Raw genomic sequence first — 17,138 nt, forward strand, 5'->3', positions numbered from 1 at the left:
GTACCCTATATGTGTATTCAACGGATATTAGAACAGGTTGAAATCCAGTGAAGCAGTGGATCCATGTTGGCACGTCTGGCCACTATTGTTCTGACAGGAAAGGTTCATTGTTCAAAACACACCTGCCCATCCCCAGAGGTTTCTCACTATCAACTCTGAGTTAGGTCTTATTACTAACCCCATATCATGTTTCTGTTGATCTCTAAATGTACAATCCTCATTAAATCTTTTAAAAGATAAAGAAACTTCCTTAACAAACAGTTTTAAATGTTTTACTGTGCATGCAGCCCAATATACGAAATTACACATTAAAGAAAAGGTAATTTTTGCATTGTTTAGCAGCATCAGCAAACACATTTTCCAAAGCAGAACAAAACCTATTGTGCAAACTTAGGCGCGATCTACACACAGTTTTTCCCGATATCGGCAAGCCTACTAACTCTCGCCGACAGCTTTTTTTCAGCGTCTAGATGCAACTACTATATCGCCATTACTATATCGGGAAAATTTCTCCCGAATGGTCCGGACCATTCGTAAGCCATCTAACGATACCTTACCGATACCTTAGCAGGGGTCCCCGACATGTTCCGCACGCGTGTAGATGCTCTGCGAATTCGCGAAGCTCATTAGCATATAATTACAGTTAACGCGGGCTCATTAGCATATAACGCGGGAACAGCGGCATATTAGCGCGGGAGAGCAAGATGGTGGAGGGAAAAGCTGGGCGCTCCCACGGATCCCGTTGCACATGGAACCATGCAGAAACTGCCTTTCTCATAAGTGTATGGTCGTCGGAGGAGATCTCAAAGGACGCGGGATTCCTTGGTACACCCCGGTGCACAGGCTCTCCACCCTCCGCCACAATCAGGGTAGCGAGAAAGAACGCTGCGTTCACTCTAGCCGGCCGCTGTCGTCTCTCCCTGTATCTCAATCGCCTCCTGTGCCCTACCCTTGCATGGCGTCTCATGTTTAAGATCACGCGCATGAGATACAGAAAGAACATTATATAACGAGTATAACGAGTGGAAAAGCTAGCGACATTCCCGCCATTTTGAAATCCTGTGTCACCAGAGGTCAAAAGGGGTCACGAATGTTCCGTGCCGCGGGTGTCCCGCGCTACGAGCGGATGTCCTGCGCTACCATTTGCAAAATGTGTTTAGATGCGCCCCGATATCGGCCCCGCCTATATCGGCGGATGGGGCTACATCGGGAAAAAATGTGTCTAGATCGGGCCTAAAGTTACGTATGAAATTACGTTTTCAAAATTTGGATCAGAATAATGACTTATCTGAAAATACACAGGTTAATCAAGATCCCCCTATGACGAGTAATATCATTATAACATTGCACGTCACTATATGACAGCACCTGTTTTTGACATACCTTTTTAAGATGGTCTAGAAAGAACTAAGGCCATCCGTAGGTTACATTTCTGAAGATTGTATACTTGCAGAGGCTAGTTCTTCACTCCAAAAAAGAATATGACAAATTGATGGAAAGTAGGACTGCTGATTCCTCAGAAGAGATTTTAATAACCATGAAGAATGCATGACATCACCATCTGTTCTTTTATGACTGGAACAGCATGGCGCCAGTCGACTGTGCTGCAGGTCTGATTGAATTATTTATCAAACAGTCACTTCAATTTGCTCCTGACACGTTAAATGGCTCAGAACATGTTAGGACCATAATTTGCAGGGACATCTCTCTCTGATGAATATATCTTATCGATCACAGATTGAGTGACAGCAGCTCCCTTATTTCTCATCTGGATGCAATTTTCAGTTACAGTACAGTGTTTGAAAATGAGTGCAGAGGCACTTCGTAAAAAGTTTCTTTTTGTTGAATCTTTTACATGGACCGTATTTAGATTTTCTGTTATCTTCCTCCTGGACAGTTCTGAGTAAAACTTGCCCCATTTGTTTTTACAGTTTGACCAGTCAGTATTGGGTGTTGCCAGGGGGTCAATAGGCTATTAAACAGGTAAATCACCATTGGTTGTAAATATTTAAGCTGCTTGACCTGTGCTGTGGTATTTACATAATCTTATGAGGAGTTACATAAACCAATCAGTAAGAATCTTATAAACTATATATTATACTGTTTAACACAACTTTTTCAGAAGGTGGAGAGCAATATGAAATAAAAGAAGTTACAGCTCCCTCCAAGACAGTCTTCAGGGCACTACTTCACAGAAGACCTACTCAGTAAAACAGTAGCAATCTCCTTAGTACTGTCACATCACAAATGACCTACATTTTAAGCGAACAAAGTCTAACCATTTCAAAAATTGAGATACTGGTTCCAAACCATTTGCAAAATAAGATGGATCAATAAATCCACCAAAACATGACATGAGTGAAACAAGATACACGGTTTATCTTAAAACTTTCACTTGTTTTGAGCATTCCTCTCTGCAGTATAACAGCAAAGTCACTCACTTCAAATATGGGTTTTTGATGCATTACTACGGTGCACAATTGTTAAACTCAAAACCTTGAAAGTTCAAACACTACAAAAACCTTCTTTCTCTCTACCACAAAATAAAACTGCTGCAAATCTAAAGTAATCTCTTCACTTTAAGAATAAGACACTAAGAATAGTCTGCTTCAGCTTCTTATCTGGTCATCCAAAATCTGAAACTGGTACCAGGCCTAATCTGGATTACTCAGTCATACTAGGACTTATTAAGGGCTCTTAATTTCACATCATCATCACTGGGTGGCTGCATTGCAGTCGACCACAAGCTTGTAACCAAGACATCATCATTCAGCTGGACTATAATTTCTGGGTAACCACATCATCTCACCACATAGAAGAGTAAGGTCAAATCTTGGGTCAGGTAGGAACTACAAAATTCCAGTTTGAGATGCTTTTCATTATTGATAAAAAGAATCAATTGATGGATCACAAAACTACATTGGGTTGGAAGTTTTGGCATTTGTTCCAAAAGATATTGAGAGTAGACTGTGTCCTGTATGTTGGACGATTTGCACAATTGCGACGTCATAGACTCATACACACTGCTCCACCATCCAACCTTGCTGCATTAATGGACCTAAATGGGATCATGTTGAAATAGTGAGCACTCAATGGACCTGGTAATGGACTGTGGTACCCACCAATGACTGCACAGTATGAACTTTTATCAAAGCATCAAGCACTGGCCTAACACGCACTTTCCCAAATGTGCCAATGCTCACAATCCCATTCCTAATTATAGTCCCACCTCCTTGCTCCAGAATAGACTTTTTACCACACTTTTATTGATCTGTGAGTACCAGTATTCCTATTGCATTACGCAGCACAGTAGTCAAGAACAAAACATATTGATTTGTCCAGATCAATGATGATTTGGGTGCAGTGATGGCTTAATAGATATCTACATCTGTTCTGTCTTACAGTGAGAGACGGAAGTGTGGGACATCGAGCTGCAACTGCTGCTGAGTGTCGGACGTGTCGGGCTAACAGAAAGATGAAACTCTTCTTTTGTCCTGTTTGGAAAACTCTGTGATGCCAAGATTGGATTCACATCAATCTGGATGATCATTTCTGAGGAACTTTGAGCACTGCAAAGTCTGGGTGCTACAAGATCTACAAACGAATACTGTGACATGCGAGAGCGACTGCCAAACATTGGACTCTACAGGAGCTGAGGATTACTAGCTGCTCAGTGGTTGGGAGGTACTGCCCTTCCTTAAAGTGAGAGAACTGAGTAGAGGGATTTCTTAACTGACCAGTCATTTGGGGCAAGTAAACAACAAGACTGAAAACAGACTTCGGTAGAACAGTGACTGTGCTCTGATATCACGCAAAATGGTGAATTTCACAGACTGGTACATCCCCGTCTTTATGACAATCGCGATTGTCGTTCTCACCATCTTCTTTGCACTTGTGTACTACTTCGAACCCTGTCTGGGAATGATCGGATGGAATGCCACAGATCGCAAACCACCCGCCTCCATCAATGAAATCAGCTTCCCCAAGCGCAGCACCAAGGATGATACACACACTGCTCTGATTGAAGATGTGGGATCACAGGAGTTAGGCTCACAGGACTTTGACGGCTCACGTGAAAATCTGACAGACCACACAGTACTTCAGAGCAACTCACACATTGTTGATGTTGGATACGATAACAAAGCAATGACTCTGGATGAGCCTGAGCAGGATGACACGAGGGAAAAGGGTACGCAAACACCTCCAAAGGACACCGAGTTACGGGAACTAAACGCGAAAAACCTGGAGAAGGACGTGGCAACGGCAGGAGTCCAAACAACTCCGCAGAAGGAATATACGATCCTCAAATCAGGCAGTACGGAGAGAACGCAGACACCGATACAGCTGCAGGGGCCGGGGACACAATCGTCTGCTTTACCAGGCGAGACCAATGGTAATGGGGAAGGGGAATGGGCAACAATCTCATGGACCACACAGCTATAATGTACATTTGTATGTGTGTGCAAAAACTACTGGTATTGTGCAATTCAGCTGAATGTACAAACACTACATATCAATATCAATACAGCCACAGGCTAAATCTGGCTAAATGCAATATTTCCGGCTAAGTAAAATGTACTTACATGTAGGTACATGTATATGGGATACTGCGAAAATAGGACTGTAAAAACCATAAAAAATCAGTCGAAATTATACAATTACTTCTGAATGAAAAATGTTTGTCCAGCATTCCACTGAGATTTTAGGAGTAGATTTTGTTAGACAGTTGTATTGATGGGTATCTCTACAACATTGTGTAAGTAATAATGTTTATTATATGTTATGTGCAGTATTATGACTTACTAAATGAATATTAGCACCAAGAGATTGTTCAGCCACAGTGCAATATACCAAGTGAGTCATAATGTTTACAATGTCCACTTTTTCTTACAATAAATCCTCTACAGTAGCAATATGGGACTATTGTAGCCCTCTACCACTAAGTCAGAATTTGCCTGTTTTGAAATATCAAAGCAAGGATATGAAAAAAGTTGCCACCAGCAGGCACCAAAAACAAAGGAGAAGAGTACAGAAAATAAAAACAACATCGGGGCAATCCGAGACTGAATCCTATGACACACTGCTACATTGTGTATGATAGGTAATAGCAAAATCAAAATAGGTTTTTCGAATAATGTGCAAAACCTGTATACAACAAAGCCACAATGACTTATGACGGTACAGTAGTAAGGCAACCAATATCTACTCCCTTGTACACTGACAAATCAATGACTTCAATATATCACATGAATGTGTTACAAGTCAATTACAATATTAAACTATTTTTCATATGAAATACCTCACAGTTGCTTGTCAATAAAATATGATTTCAGCCTACTTAACAATATCAGGGAAGATAGTGATACATGCATTACCATATTCATTGGCACGTTTAAGTTCAATATTGAGAAGTATATTTCATGAAGCTGAATTTGGAAACACAACTTAAGACACATGTACTGTACTAAACGTCACCTTGACAAAGATAATAAAATTTTGTGTAACTCATCAATTGCCCAGTATCGTTTGGACCACACAAATAATATATAAAATAATAAAATATTAATATAATGAAGAAACCGATAACAATTACAATCACTGCTAAGATTTTGACTATTGATCTGTTATTGAGCTTTATTTCTTGATAAACTTCTGGAGCAAATAACAGCTGTGAAATACAATGATTGACAATTATAGGCATTGCCACTTTGTTGGTTGCATATCATACAATTTCTCTTCCTGGTGCCATACTTGTGTTGTTTGTATAAGTCAGGGATATAGTTTATAGTCTACCATGTGAGTAACGCTGGTGGAATGGCAGGTGCACGCCCCTCCCATGTCATAACACCAGGTAGTTAATATTTAATGACATCATCAGTCCGACACAATGTCAGCCGGCTCGCAGGGATTACAAGACCTCCCACGGACATGGGACACTGTAACCATCGCCAGGTGAGTAATAACCTGTCAGGTATCGTGTTTTATACCTTTTTATTTCACCTGGACAAATCGTGCTGCAAATGTGTTTGGCTAGTAATCAGGCTATGGGGGAATGTTCCAAATACAGAGTAATGGTGGACAAGGCTAGGAAATCTGCTTCAGCTAGCAAATCTACAATGAAAATATTCTCAAAAATGATTCAGAGATGTACTATTTTTCAGCTGTACAAAGTGTTATTTAGACCTGTTGTTTACCTTTCTGTCCAGGCTGTTGAGAACACCACTTGCATGTGTACTGAAGTGGTTTGTTGTTGTGTTTGATTTTCTTGATGAGCCAGCAGGTAATTCTGCTTCTCATCTAGAAAATCTAGCAGAATCATACCGGTAATGGCCACAAGACAAGTTACACATTGAAAGATAATTGAACCATATAAGATTATTCATATTGTAGCTTACAGCAGTCCCCTGAGTTTAAAATATCACATTAACCTGCTCAGACAAGGTATCACTGATCTTTGAAGTAGAAATTAACAACAAGGCCCTAAAACACTATCCTGTCCCCATATAGCTAATAATAGATGAGTGAGGTACAATCATATGTTGTCTTTCTTTTGAAGTGGGTTGTGTTGTATACTAAGAGCAAACTATGATAATGATGATTGATTACTATATAGGTAACGATCCTTAAAGTATATGGCTACATTGTCAGATAAAAACCATTTTCACTCCAAAGAACAAATGAATGTATTTCTGTCTAGGTTCCATGCAGGAATCAGGTTTTTTGTGCCAAAGATATTCAGGGCAGTAGACCAATTAAGCTTGGTGCTTTGCACCCACTGACAGCCATTTTAATGAACAAGCACCCGATAATCCTCCAAATCAGCTGTAGAAATAGCCACTCACATGATTTCAGATTGAGGATGAAGGAAAAATTGCTACCTCAATGAGAGTGGTCAAAGTGTTGCTCGCATGACAAGTTACCTAGGCGCATACCTTAACTGTAGATATGTTTTGGTATGCCAGTTAATAATTGATCCTGAAAATGTAAGAGAATTAAGTTCACATAACAATGTCTAGGTGATGAAGTTATTTTAGAGTGGTCCTACAATATTTTCTGTCAGCACAGAATTCAAAACATTGTTAGTTAGCAAATGAGAACAATCAGAAATACATGACATATTGACCGCCACACCAAGTGAGTCATAATCAGTTGAACTTCTTCTGCTACCTTTGTCAGTACTATATCCTTAAGTTTCCTCCCCTCAAACTGTATTGGAATGGAACAGGCTAATGAAATCAGCAGACTTCTAAATTGTGTTTTGCATTCACATAGCAACTTCCAATAGACAGTGGGGTACAAAGGCACCTTCTTTATTCTGGACTAAACCCTAGCTCTAGAATGGAAGATGCACATTTGCATACAACATGTTATTACAAAGCAACTATTTTGGGTGGGGTCTCTAGTTCACAAAGGGCACCACTGTAAGGATACAAACTCAAAGGCACAAAGAGTGTATGACATTCTAGCAGTTGGTAAGGTCACTAATTAATACTTTGTCATAATCAGAGCCACCCAGGCAAGTACAGGGTTAGCCATCAGTATGGTGATGTTTTGACATTCGCGAAAGGTAAGATCATACTCTTTCTTCTGAGTGCCATGTGTCTCAGCATTGTTGAAATGAAGAGTGTAACTGTTACTCCTTTTGTATCATACCAATCATTCTTGGATTCCAGGTGGCAGTCGGCAAATAACACCTGGTAAAGTCCTGCATTGAAAAAATTGCCATTCTTGGAACATATTTTTTCATGTAAGCTTTACAGTGTTCTGAACAGCTGTTGAATCATGATAACAATAAGCTTACAAACATCATTTTTCATATGATATGACCTGCTATCACAATCATGAGTTTACCCTTCCAAATGGTGTTTCAGGGTTAATAGCTTTTGAGGCATATTACTGACCAAACATAAATATCATCCAAAAGTGAGTTTAATCTGTTAAACAACATAGATTTTGTAAATTATGAAGCTTAAAATTTGTGTATGTGCCATTGTTTTCTTCCACCTGACTTTTTTTTTTATAACATCACATTATTTGGACACAAACAAGAAACCGTTCCCATGATCAAACCTCATTCCCCTTCCCAGTCCAGTGTCATGCTAAGATAATCATTTTGGGCACTAAATCTGTATTGCCTATGAAGTCATCGGGCAGCAAAGACAGGGTTAAATTGTCATTTGTTTTGATTGAGTGGATGTGCCAAGAATATTTCTCTCACATATCATTCATCACAAATTATATGGAGAACGAAATTTTGATTAAAATGTAATAGGAACACAGCACAGAGGCAGTGTCTCATACATACCAGTGCATTGTACAATGTTTGACATAACTGAAGGATAACAAGTTTGGATTATGCTTATTAAACACTATATACTAATATAGAGAAAACATATTTCCATTGATAGCTTGTTCAAAGTAATATATGTAGTAATGTACATGACTGTTTTGACTGGCACATCAGCTATATCATTAGCACTGCTTGGAACTACTTTGCTCTTTATCAAAATCGAACACCACATTATTCGTACATTGTGTTTTCATGTTTGATGGCTGTCTGTGTTATTGATCTTTCCTACAGCAATATGCGTTTGTTGTTATTTATCCATATTTGGAAGCATGTATAGTAAGACCATACTACCCTTTGTGCTATCATAACAAGGAAACATATAGTCCTGCAGTTCCCTCTTTGCCTACCTCAGTGTTCCTAATTTTCAACATCCCCCCAGTGGTTCTCTTTAATCCCAATAAATCCCCATCTATGAGACGCACAATCATTTCCTCTGTACTTCACCAGCCCCAACTCAATTACATGCTGTGAATTTGATTTATACGACTAATCTGCTGCGGCACTGACTGCTGTCCTGTTCCTGCTACGCTGCCAACAGTAGGTGATGGCGGGAGCTGACACGGCCTGCTCAGACCAGAGGTGCTTACGGACGCTGGGACTAAGTACCAGGTAACGATTTCTCACAACGATTACTTGTACCTCCAGTCGGGGGGCTTTGTTCTATGTGACACTGGATAAACACTTGGGAATGTAGTCGGGTTAAAACCATTGGCAGCAGCTTCCTGATTCAATACAGATTACACCTTGTACGTTTGGTAGGATCATACAATGTATGGAAGGTAAGATGCATGGTTTGATGTTTTTGTTTGTGTGATTGTGCTTGCTGTAAATAAGCCCTAACTTGTGCACAGTTTATGATTATTTGAAGAAGAAAATGTTCACTGTCGTATTCAATTGCATTGTACCAAAATGGAACCTGAATAATGCAATGGCGCATCCTTAACAAATAACAGCAACCAAATAATTTCGTTGGTACCACAAAGTTTTATCAATCTGCACCATTTTAGACCATGATCATAGAATAGTAGGTGCATAAAAGTCATTTCTATAAAGAACATCTAGGAATCTGCCAAATAATAGCTGCTGATGCAAAGGTTGTTCATATATGATATATAACCCAGCAATCTAGTAACAGGCACTGGCATGTACTGAGTACCTAGACACCTTTTGCTATACCACAGGTTCAGTAGGTTTCAACCAAAGCCTCACACCTACCAGACTGTGGTTTATGGCTGAGGAAAAGCTAAGTGGGTTAGGAGCAAATCTGTCTGTGTGCATTTAGCATGTGATCATAAATATCTGTTACGCAATTTGGCTGCTTTACCAAATGTGGCGGCTGCAGCAATACCTTCAATTCCCAACTTGGGGCCTCTTAAAAGGTGTTACTATCATGATATTGAAAGGAGCAGATGGACGTTATTCTTTTCTCGTTTCAAGTAACAAGTAGAAAATAATTCAGGGTACCTTAGTATATATATAGCATATACTATCTAGTATGTTATTCATTATTCATAAGAAAGACCACAAAAAGCTGCTTCTGGACAATGCACAACTTAATGTGAAGTAGGGCAATCCATCTTTTCTTATGACATGCAACAAACTAGAAGATAAATGGAGGCTCAGCAGCACAATCCACATAATGTATGATGGTATAATATGGTCAAGGACATTGGTATATTTGGTATATGACTCATACCGGTAACAGTTTTCAAGGACCATGAAAACCTGACCTTTCCCAAGGTTAATCATAAGTTCTTCACCATTCATTCATATTGTGGTTGTTATTTTTTTCCACAGGGACTGAGAGCAGGCAGAGCATAGACAAGATGGCCAGGCTGTTGTTATGGCCCGACTAGAGGTGGTCCTGCCAGTCATCGTTGGGTTGGTGGTTGTGCTGGTAGTTTTCATACACTGCTATGTCTGTAAGTGCCATCACTGGAAGAGAACTCATCCTGAGATGTACCGCACAACGGACGATGTCGGATCGCCCATGTCGCAGGTGTCCACTGCGTAGCAACTTCCTGGAGCACCATACGTGTGGGTCGTACCATACTCCAGCGAGCTTGCCGCAATACGTGCACGATGCAAGCAATGTGGATATCAAATATTCTGAGGCAAATATTGATCCGGCTCCAGTCTAGACATGGGCTCTACTGACTGTGATGATCTAGTCTGTATAACACAAACTCTGCCGTCCGGAGCTGTCCCCCCATCTAGGAGGCCAGCGGATGTTGGGCGGGCTGCTATAAGCAAGATTTAATCAGGCTAACTGGGATCAGGCTGTTAAAACAACTGTTATGGCACATCCTCGCAAAGCCAGCAATATTCATTTTGTATTGGGAGAATTTTAGCACATTGAAGAAACATTTTAACATATGGCCAAAGTATATAGATTGTTATATAGGAAGATATGTTGAATGTTGCAATAACAGCAAAGTTAACTACTGAAGACTGAAAGAATGGGAAGGAGAAAAGAAAACAGCATGGCGTTACCTGAACAAAATGATGCAGTGGAAGACTGAGAGAATCACGTAGTGACAAAGACCTTCATCAAGTTTATGTCGTCAGCTTTCCAAAATAACATTCTAATTCTACGACACTACGAAAATGATGTGCAGAGCCTTAAATGAAGGAATAAGTTGATAATATGAAAATGGAATGCATCTGATTAGATACAGCAAGGAGATTCTAACAATGAGTATGAAGCATGTAAAATGACATATTAAAGAGTTCATTCCTAGATTGTAAACATTAATCCGTTTGGCTGTGCTTTAGAGCTACAATTACTAGTACAGTCTATTGTTATTTTGTTCAAAGGACTATGAAGTCAGTAATGTAGTAAGTAGTGATCTACTTGTACTACAAGTTAGTGCAGCAGGAACTGCATTAATATAACAGAAAATCATGTATGGCAACAACAATATTAATAACCATACAAATTACAAACATATAGCACAAACATTACCCGTGTGTTAGCTGTAATGATGTCATCTATTAGTATATACAGTACATGTTACAAAGACTTGTGTTTTCATCATCTCAGACCCTAGCAAGCAGAAAAAGACCTCACTTACAAGCACAAATGTATAAGCACTGTTGTCATGGTTAAAAATGTTAAGCACAATTAATATCACACAGCACTGGCCTTGCAAATGATTTGAAAGTTTAGCCACTTGTAACCTATATGTAAGACAGTAAGAGTGATGCTATAAGTATAACAAACAGGACAAGGTACAAACTAGATTTACAGTGTACCCTTTTGGGGACCACCAGTGGTGCAAGCAATAAGCCATCATAATGTACTTAAGGTGCAATTGTAAGTCTGACTAAGAAGTATGCCAAAACAAAGATAATTCTGACAGGATTCCACAATGCCTGTATCAATGTGTATATTGTGGTCTCCAATGCAATGAATGTATGACTTTACTGGTAACTAACAAGTGCCAAGTTTCTTTTGATGGTAGAACTTGAAGTTAAACTGTGCACAAGTCTATGGAATAAAAGGTCCTAAAGCTTTAGATTTCTGTCCTTTTTTTATGGCAGGGAAATAAAGAGGAGTCTACCTGGTCATCAGAAAAAAAATCATTAAAAAAATCAAAAGACACCATTGACACATAGAAATCTTATGAAAAATATCATGAGCTCTTACTAGCAAATTTATCTTTAGACAAAACTGATAAATATCTGACATAAAACAATGATATCAAAAAAATCTCATATCCTTTTACTTATTATACAATGACCCTAGGTAAATATTCAGAGGAAAAAAAGCAACCCCTGCTGAACACAATAGTCTCTTCCAGATCCCAGTGACAAATTAAAGCACTTATTGAATTATCCTGGCTAAGTGCCCCTGGTAACATGACCTGAAACCTGGGACTACAGCCACAATCTAACTAGAGCCATTGATATGCTAATGAGGCCAGACACCTGATCATGTGATCAACACGGCCACACCCTATATGCTGGCCTGTACCTAGTTCCGTGACAGAAACTGGCCGACGTCACACCAGTCAAGCGTGTGAAAATAGGACCTGTAGTGGGCAGGTTCTACCTCCCAGAAGACTGGTTTGTAGGAGAACTTTGTGAATACTGCAGCTAACAGGTGCATGGGAGGAGACTGAGAGGTAAGGTTAGGAGATTACGTGGTGTTTAGGGCTCCAATTGTCTTCATGAACTGTGATGTTTGAAATGTTTTTCCAAACAAATTTGCGCCAAGTTTCCTTGTTTACTCAGTGTCGCAGAGCAAATACACCAGCGGTAAACTTTTACCTCGTGTAGAAGTGAAACATGTATAAATTATAGAAATTTGCACCAATCTAAAACACCTGTAAATCTGGATTCCAAACTTGACCATAAAAACCTTTCAGCTCCAACAAAGCATGACATTATTTGCACCTGTTGCTTCAATGAATGATAAGAAGGTGAATAAAACAGGGTGAAATTTATGTGTATGCCCCGACTCAACTGTCTCTAATACACATATATTAAGAAATATACTTCAAATCATAATCTTAAAAAATATCAGTCCTGTCCAATATCTCCTAAAAAAACAAAAAACAAACAGGCTTGTTTGGATATAAAGGTCAGGGGGGAGGGGGGAGGTTGCACCTGTTTGAACTCATGAAAGTCAAATATTATATGTCCAGAGTCATTTCATGGACCCAAAACATAACAATAACTGAGATATTAAACTTTTTCTACTGTACACAAGACATTGCTTCCAATGGGTACATTTTTTGCTTCCTGAACTCAGGAACGATTGTATTTACATTCAGTGATAATGAGTTCTCAATATACTGGGCTCAGACAGTGTAAAACAAACATTTGCCTTGCCATCGACCTTCCCTATAACCACCTGCTCTCTGTACATGTAAGGTAAATACAGGCAGCAGACAATAATACCATCCAGTTTGGAATATGCAGATAAAACAGCTACAGAATTTATATTTATTAGTGACCTCGAGCCAGAAAAAAATCAATGTCTGCTTGCCATGATTAGATTAGATACTGTGCCAAGGCAAGGAGCTTTTGGTTTCTGATTTTGGGTGTGCCCATACTTAAGTTTATATTTTATTTCATTTTGATGTTGGCATTTGTCTGGAAAGCAAGACTATCATCTAAAATGGTTAAAGGGATGTATTGTAGTATTTGAGCAATCAAAACATGAAAAAAGGTCACCGTTTTTGGTCATTTTTCTACATTATGAGTTAACAACATATGAATGCAGTGTACAAAATACTTTTCTGAGCTAGGTTGCACAGTGTGCAACTTGGGGCAAAAACAAGGTTGCACAACTGAATTTCAAGTTGCACCACCTACAATTCACTAATTTCTGAAAAAAGGTACAATACATACATGTTTGGCTGATATGAAACGGAGCTGCCTCGGGCTATTTATTTCTTCCAAGTAAATTGACAACAAAATCAAGTTCCGAGGCTCAAAATCTAAGTTGCACCCTGTGCAACCTGAGTTCAGAAGTAAGTTGCACCAAGCAAGAAGTGGTTGCAATGTGCAAGTGTGCAAGTGGATAGATGACTTCTTCAAAAATGATACTGTCCACCACCGTTTTATCCTACTTTCTGATGAACCAAGGAACAGGACGGCATATTTCTGATAGGCAACCAGAATTAAGGTTACTTGGCATCGGTATCAGTATTTTCATTTTATATATCTCTGTATAAAGATACTGTACTTAAGAACTCTCATTGTTCACCCAGGGTATCACTATGAATACGCGACAGCTACACACTCTTGAAAACAGCTTAAAGTTCATAAAAACCCCCACTTGGTACACCTGAGCTGTTCCCTACCCTGCTAACCAAGCCTTTGTTAAGTCCTGAAGTCAAACCATTCAGTGCACTGACCCTGATGCAGCAGGAAACAAAGGGAGAGTGACACCAAGTCACACTGTTTAGGTAAATATGGCACCGTAACTTAGCTGCAAGGCATGGCTAACTGGAGGTGTGACGTCATGGGCCATAGGGGGAAATAGACACCTTTCCTGCCATCATGTAAACTTCCTGTGTACTTGGAATTAGCTAGGTCATCTATTTGTTGAGTGGAGTAATGTACATATCCCATAATTTGAGGAAATGCACAGTTTTAAAAAACCCATTGTCTTAATGTGATATAGTCACCTGTACTTCATAACAATGATGTAACTTACACCTGATAGATAATGGTTTCAGGTACCAATTTTTAGACTGGAAGTGATATTCAAAACAAATGACACTCTTCCAAAATGTATCAAGGTACAGATTCAACTAATGTACATTTCCTTCTTTTCCTTTAAGATCCTGACCAGATATCTTGGAACAAGGCTACATCTTTAAGATGGCTACAACTGCAGCTGCAACCGCAGCTGCAACGACTGCAGCCGCTACAAATGCTGCTACAAATGCCGCTACGACCCTCGCCGCCGCCGCCACCACCTCATCCGTGTCGGGTTGGTACATCGACTGGCTGAACTTCGACCCCCTGCGGGACCACTTCACCATCGGGTTCCTGATCGTCCTGGCAGTGTTCGTGGGCGCGATAGCCATCATGTTCACCATCTGCTTCATCTACACGTTCTTCGGCTGCTGTGCCTCCTGCTGCAAGTGCTGCTGCTGTTGTTGTAATGGGAAGAAGAAGGGGAGGAAACACGGCAGCAAGGTGGACGTGGAGCTGGACAATGTATAGAGCAGCAGGCCTTGGGTGGGACATTGAACCACTTGCCTTTATGTTGCCCAAGATTTATTCACAATGGATTATCCATTCCAAAGAAAGCACACATAAAAATGACCTGAAGTAAGCTTGATGTATGTGTATATATTGGACAGATTTTCTATATCCTGAGTATCATGTAGTGTCACAGTTGTTTTTGTGACAGATTAAACTGGTACACCTATGTTAAATACAGGAATGCTATCCTTCCAAATCTGCAAGTGAGCATATTTTTTTTGCCATAGACACATACAGTGAAGAAAAATATCATTGTGCTGATTGACACTGACTAGTCCTTTTTACAATATCTAAACTTTGACACAGAATAATTCATGCATTTCTAATGTAAAGCAATGGAGCTTTTTGCTTAATCGTCCCAGGAAAAGACTTGTAATGTCAAGTATGAGCAGCCAAAGACACACAAATCTTCTCCTGTCTTTGTGATTATGCAAATGTTTGTAAACTTTCCTTTATTTCATAATTTTGATTTTCAGATGATATATGTTAGTAGAAAACCTAGAGATTATGTGTAAATATTGTGTGAATCTCGAGGCCCGGATGGACTCGACTTAAGCAGTAAGTAAGCAGAATCTTACCTATGCCTTAAAGTAGGCACCCCTTTATGGAATCCTATATTGTGGCTCCAAAGACTGTGCCAAGTATATCCCAGATCATAACCTACTAAAACATAATGTTCAAGACACAACTAATTCTAATACTGAAAAACAGACAATAGAGCATAATAATCATCTTTTAAAATTTCATAAAACATTTAACCTCATGACTAATATTAATTGTATACGTATTAAAGAAATAGACCTCCTCCTTACTAGCAGTCTTTCTCAATTCCATTCTGAAAAAACACTGCTTGTAAAAGACTTGAAAGTGAACCAAAAAGCTTCATTACAACCAATTTATACAATTGTGACTGACAATCTGCTAGTATTAGATTCCTTTTATGGTTGTATAGATGTATCCCCATGTAAGTGGCATTTCTTTGCATATCATATTTTTGTTTTAAGTTGAATTTGCTGCAAAATGTTGTCTTGTGTTGTGACTGACCATAGCTATGCACGTGAGCGTTTGTGTACATATGTTTATTAGTGTTGTGTGAAAACTTCTACCCTTTGTTTTCCCTTACTGTTATAAGAAGAAATAACTTTCTTTTGTTTGACTGATATCCAAACAATTAAAGATCATAGGAATTCTGACAATGGAACGTGAAATGATCTGTTCTGATATGAAACATGATATAAAGTTGAGGCTTTGTTTGATGTTGGCAAGATGAAAGTACAGACTTTACCATACATTTCTACATCCTGCTTCTATATGTAAGTGACATTTGCACTGTATTCCACGGCATGTTTTCATTTTATTTTCATCATTTACCACAACATCTTTCACTATAAAAAAATGATCATGGTAGAAAAGCCATTAGTCCTCCTGTCATACTCTATGTAAATACTTGAAACAATCATGGACAGAAGAGATGTGTACATCTATGACCAAAACAACTATTCTTCATGAACTTTGTACCTCTGTATTTTCTACAATAAACAGAAAATAGGAAGCTTATTTTGTACCAGTATATTTGTTGTCTCAGTAAATCAGTATACAACATTAAATTTTGATATACAGCAAGTATCAAGGCACCTATAGATGGCGGTTAAAGAAACTACTTCTTTAGGATGGGTTTTAACAAAATTATTACTCCTTGTAAGAGCAAGGTAAGAGTAACATGAGAATGTTTGGGCTCAGGGCTGATATGTATGGTACATATACAACCAACACACATATAAAATCTAATACAAACCAAGTGGGATCAATCCCACTGTATCCTTCACCCAATTGCTTAGTTACTGATAAAAATAAATGCACCTGTTTATGTGAAAACCGATCATCACTTCTTTGTATATAAATAAAAAGACTGTTTTATATACTGTTACGTAAAGGAATAGAAAAGTGGTAGAACTGAAGACAGTACTGCCCTTTCCTGCCAGGGGGCATCTTTGAGCAATGACTCTTCACCAAATATTTTGGACTTTTCCTGTTTGCAGGAAACAGAGGCTAACATGCATTC

At 39.1% G+C, this 17,138-nt stretch overlaps 3 protein-coding genes across 6 annotated transcripts in view; 2 read left to right on the top strand and 1 right to left on the bottom strand.

The window, feature by feature from the left end:
- The window catches only part of LOC118419514, a 6,446-nt gene extending 938 nt beyond the window's left edge, over positions 1–5,508 (top strand). The window contains exons 2-3 of one of the 2 annotated variants that reach the window (XM_035825928.1): positions 1,932–1,983; positions 3,405–5,508. In XM_035825928.1, the coding sequence (XP_035681821.1) occupies positions 3,817–4,443 (627 nt within the window). In that variant the 5' untranslated portion in view covers positions 1,932–1,983; positions 3,405–3,816 and the 3' untranslated portion in view covers positions 4,444–5,508. The remainder of the gene's footprint in view (positions 1–1,931; positions 1,984–3,404) is intronic. The other variant, XM_035825927.1, reaches the window with a different exon arrangement.
- Positions 1–17,138, bottom strand: part of LOC118419513 (ATP-dependent DNA helicase Q5-like) — a 44,711-nt gene that overhangs the window by 21,874 nt on the left and 5,699 nt on the right. The window lies entirely within an intron of this gene.
- Positions 12,290–16,633, top strand: LOC118419515. Of its 2 annotated transcripts, none has more exons than XM_035825929.1 (2): positions 12,290–12,477; positions 14,647–16,633. In XM_035825929.1, exon 2 carries the CDS (start codon positions 14,687–14,689, stop codon positions 15,032–15,034), a length of 348 nt encoding a protein of 115 aa, XP_035681822.1. In that variant the 5' UTR covers positions 12,290–12,477; positions 14,647–14,686; the 3' UTR covers positions 15,035–16,633. The 2 variants fall into 2 exon arrangements, with proteins under 2 accessions (XP_035681822.1, XP_035681823.1); XM_035825930.1 differs by having other exon boundaries at positions 12,293–12,482.

This window comes from Branchiostoma floridae, chromosome 7 (genome assembly GCF_000003815.2).
Source record: "Branchiostoma floridae strain S238N-H82 chromosome 7, Bfl_VNyyK, whole genome shotgun sequence".
NCBI lineage: Eukaryota > Metazoa > Chordata > Leptocardii > Amphioxiformes > Branchiostomatidae > Branchiostoma > Branchiostoma floridae.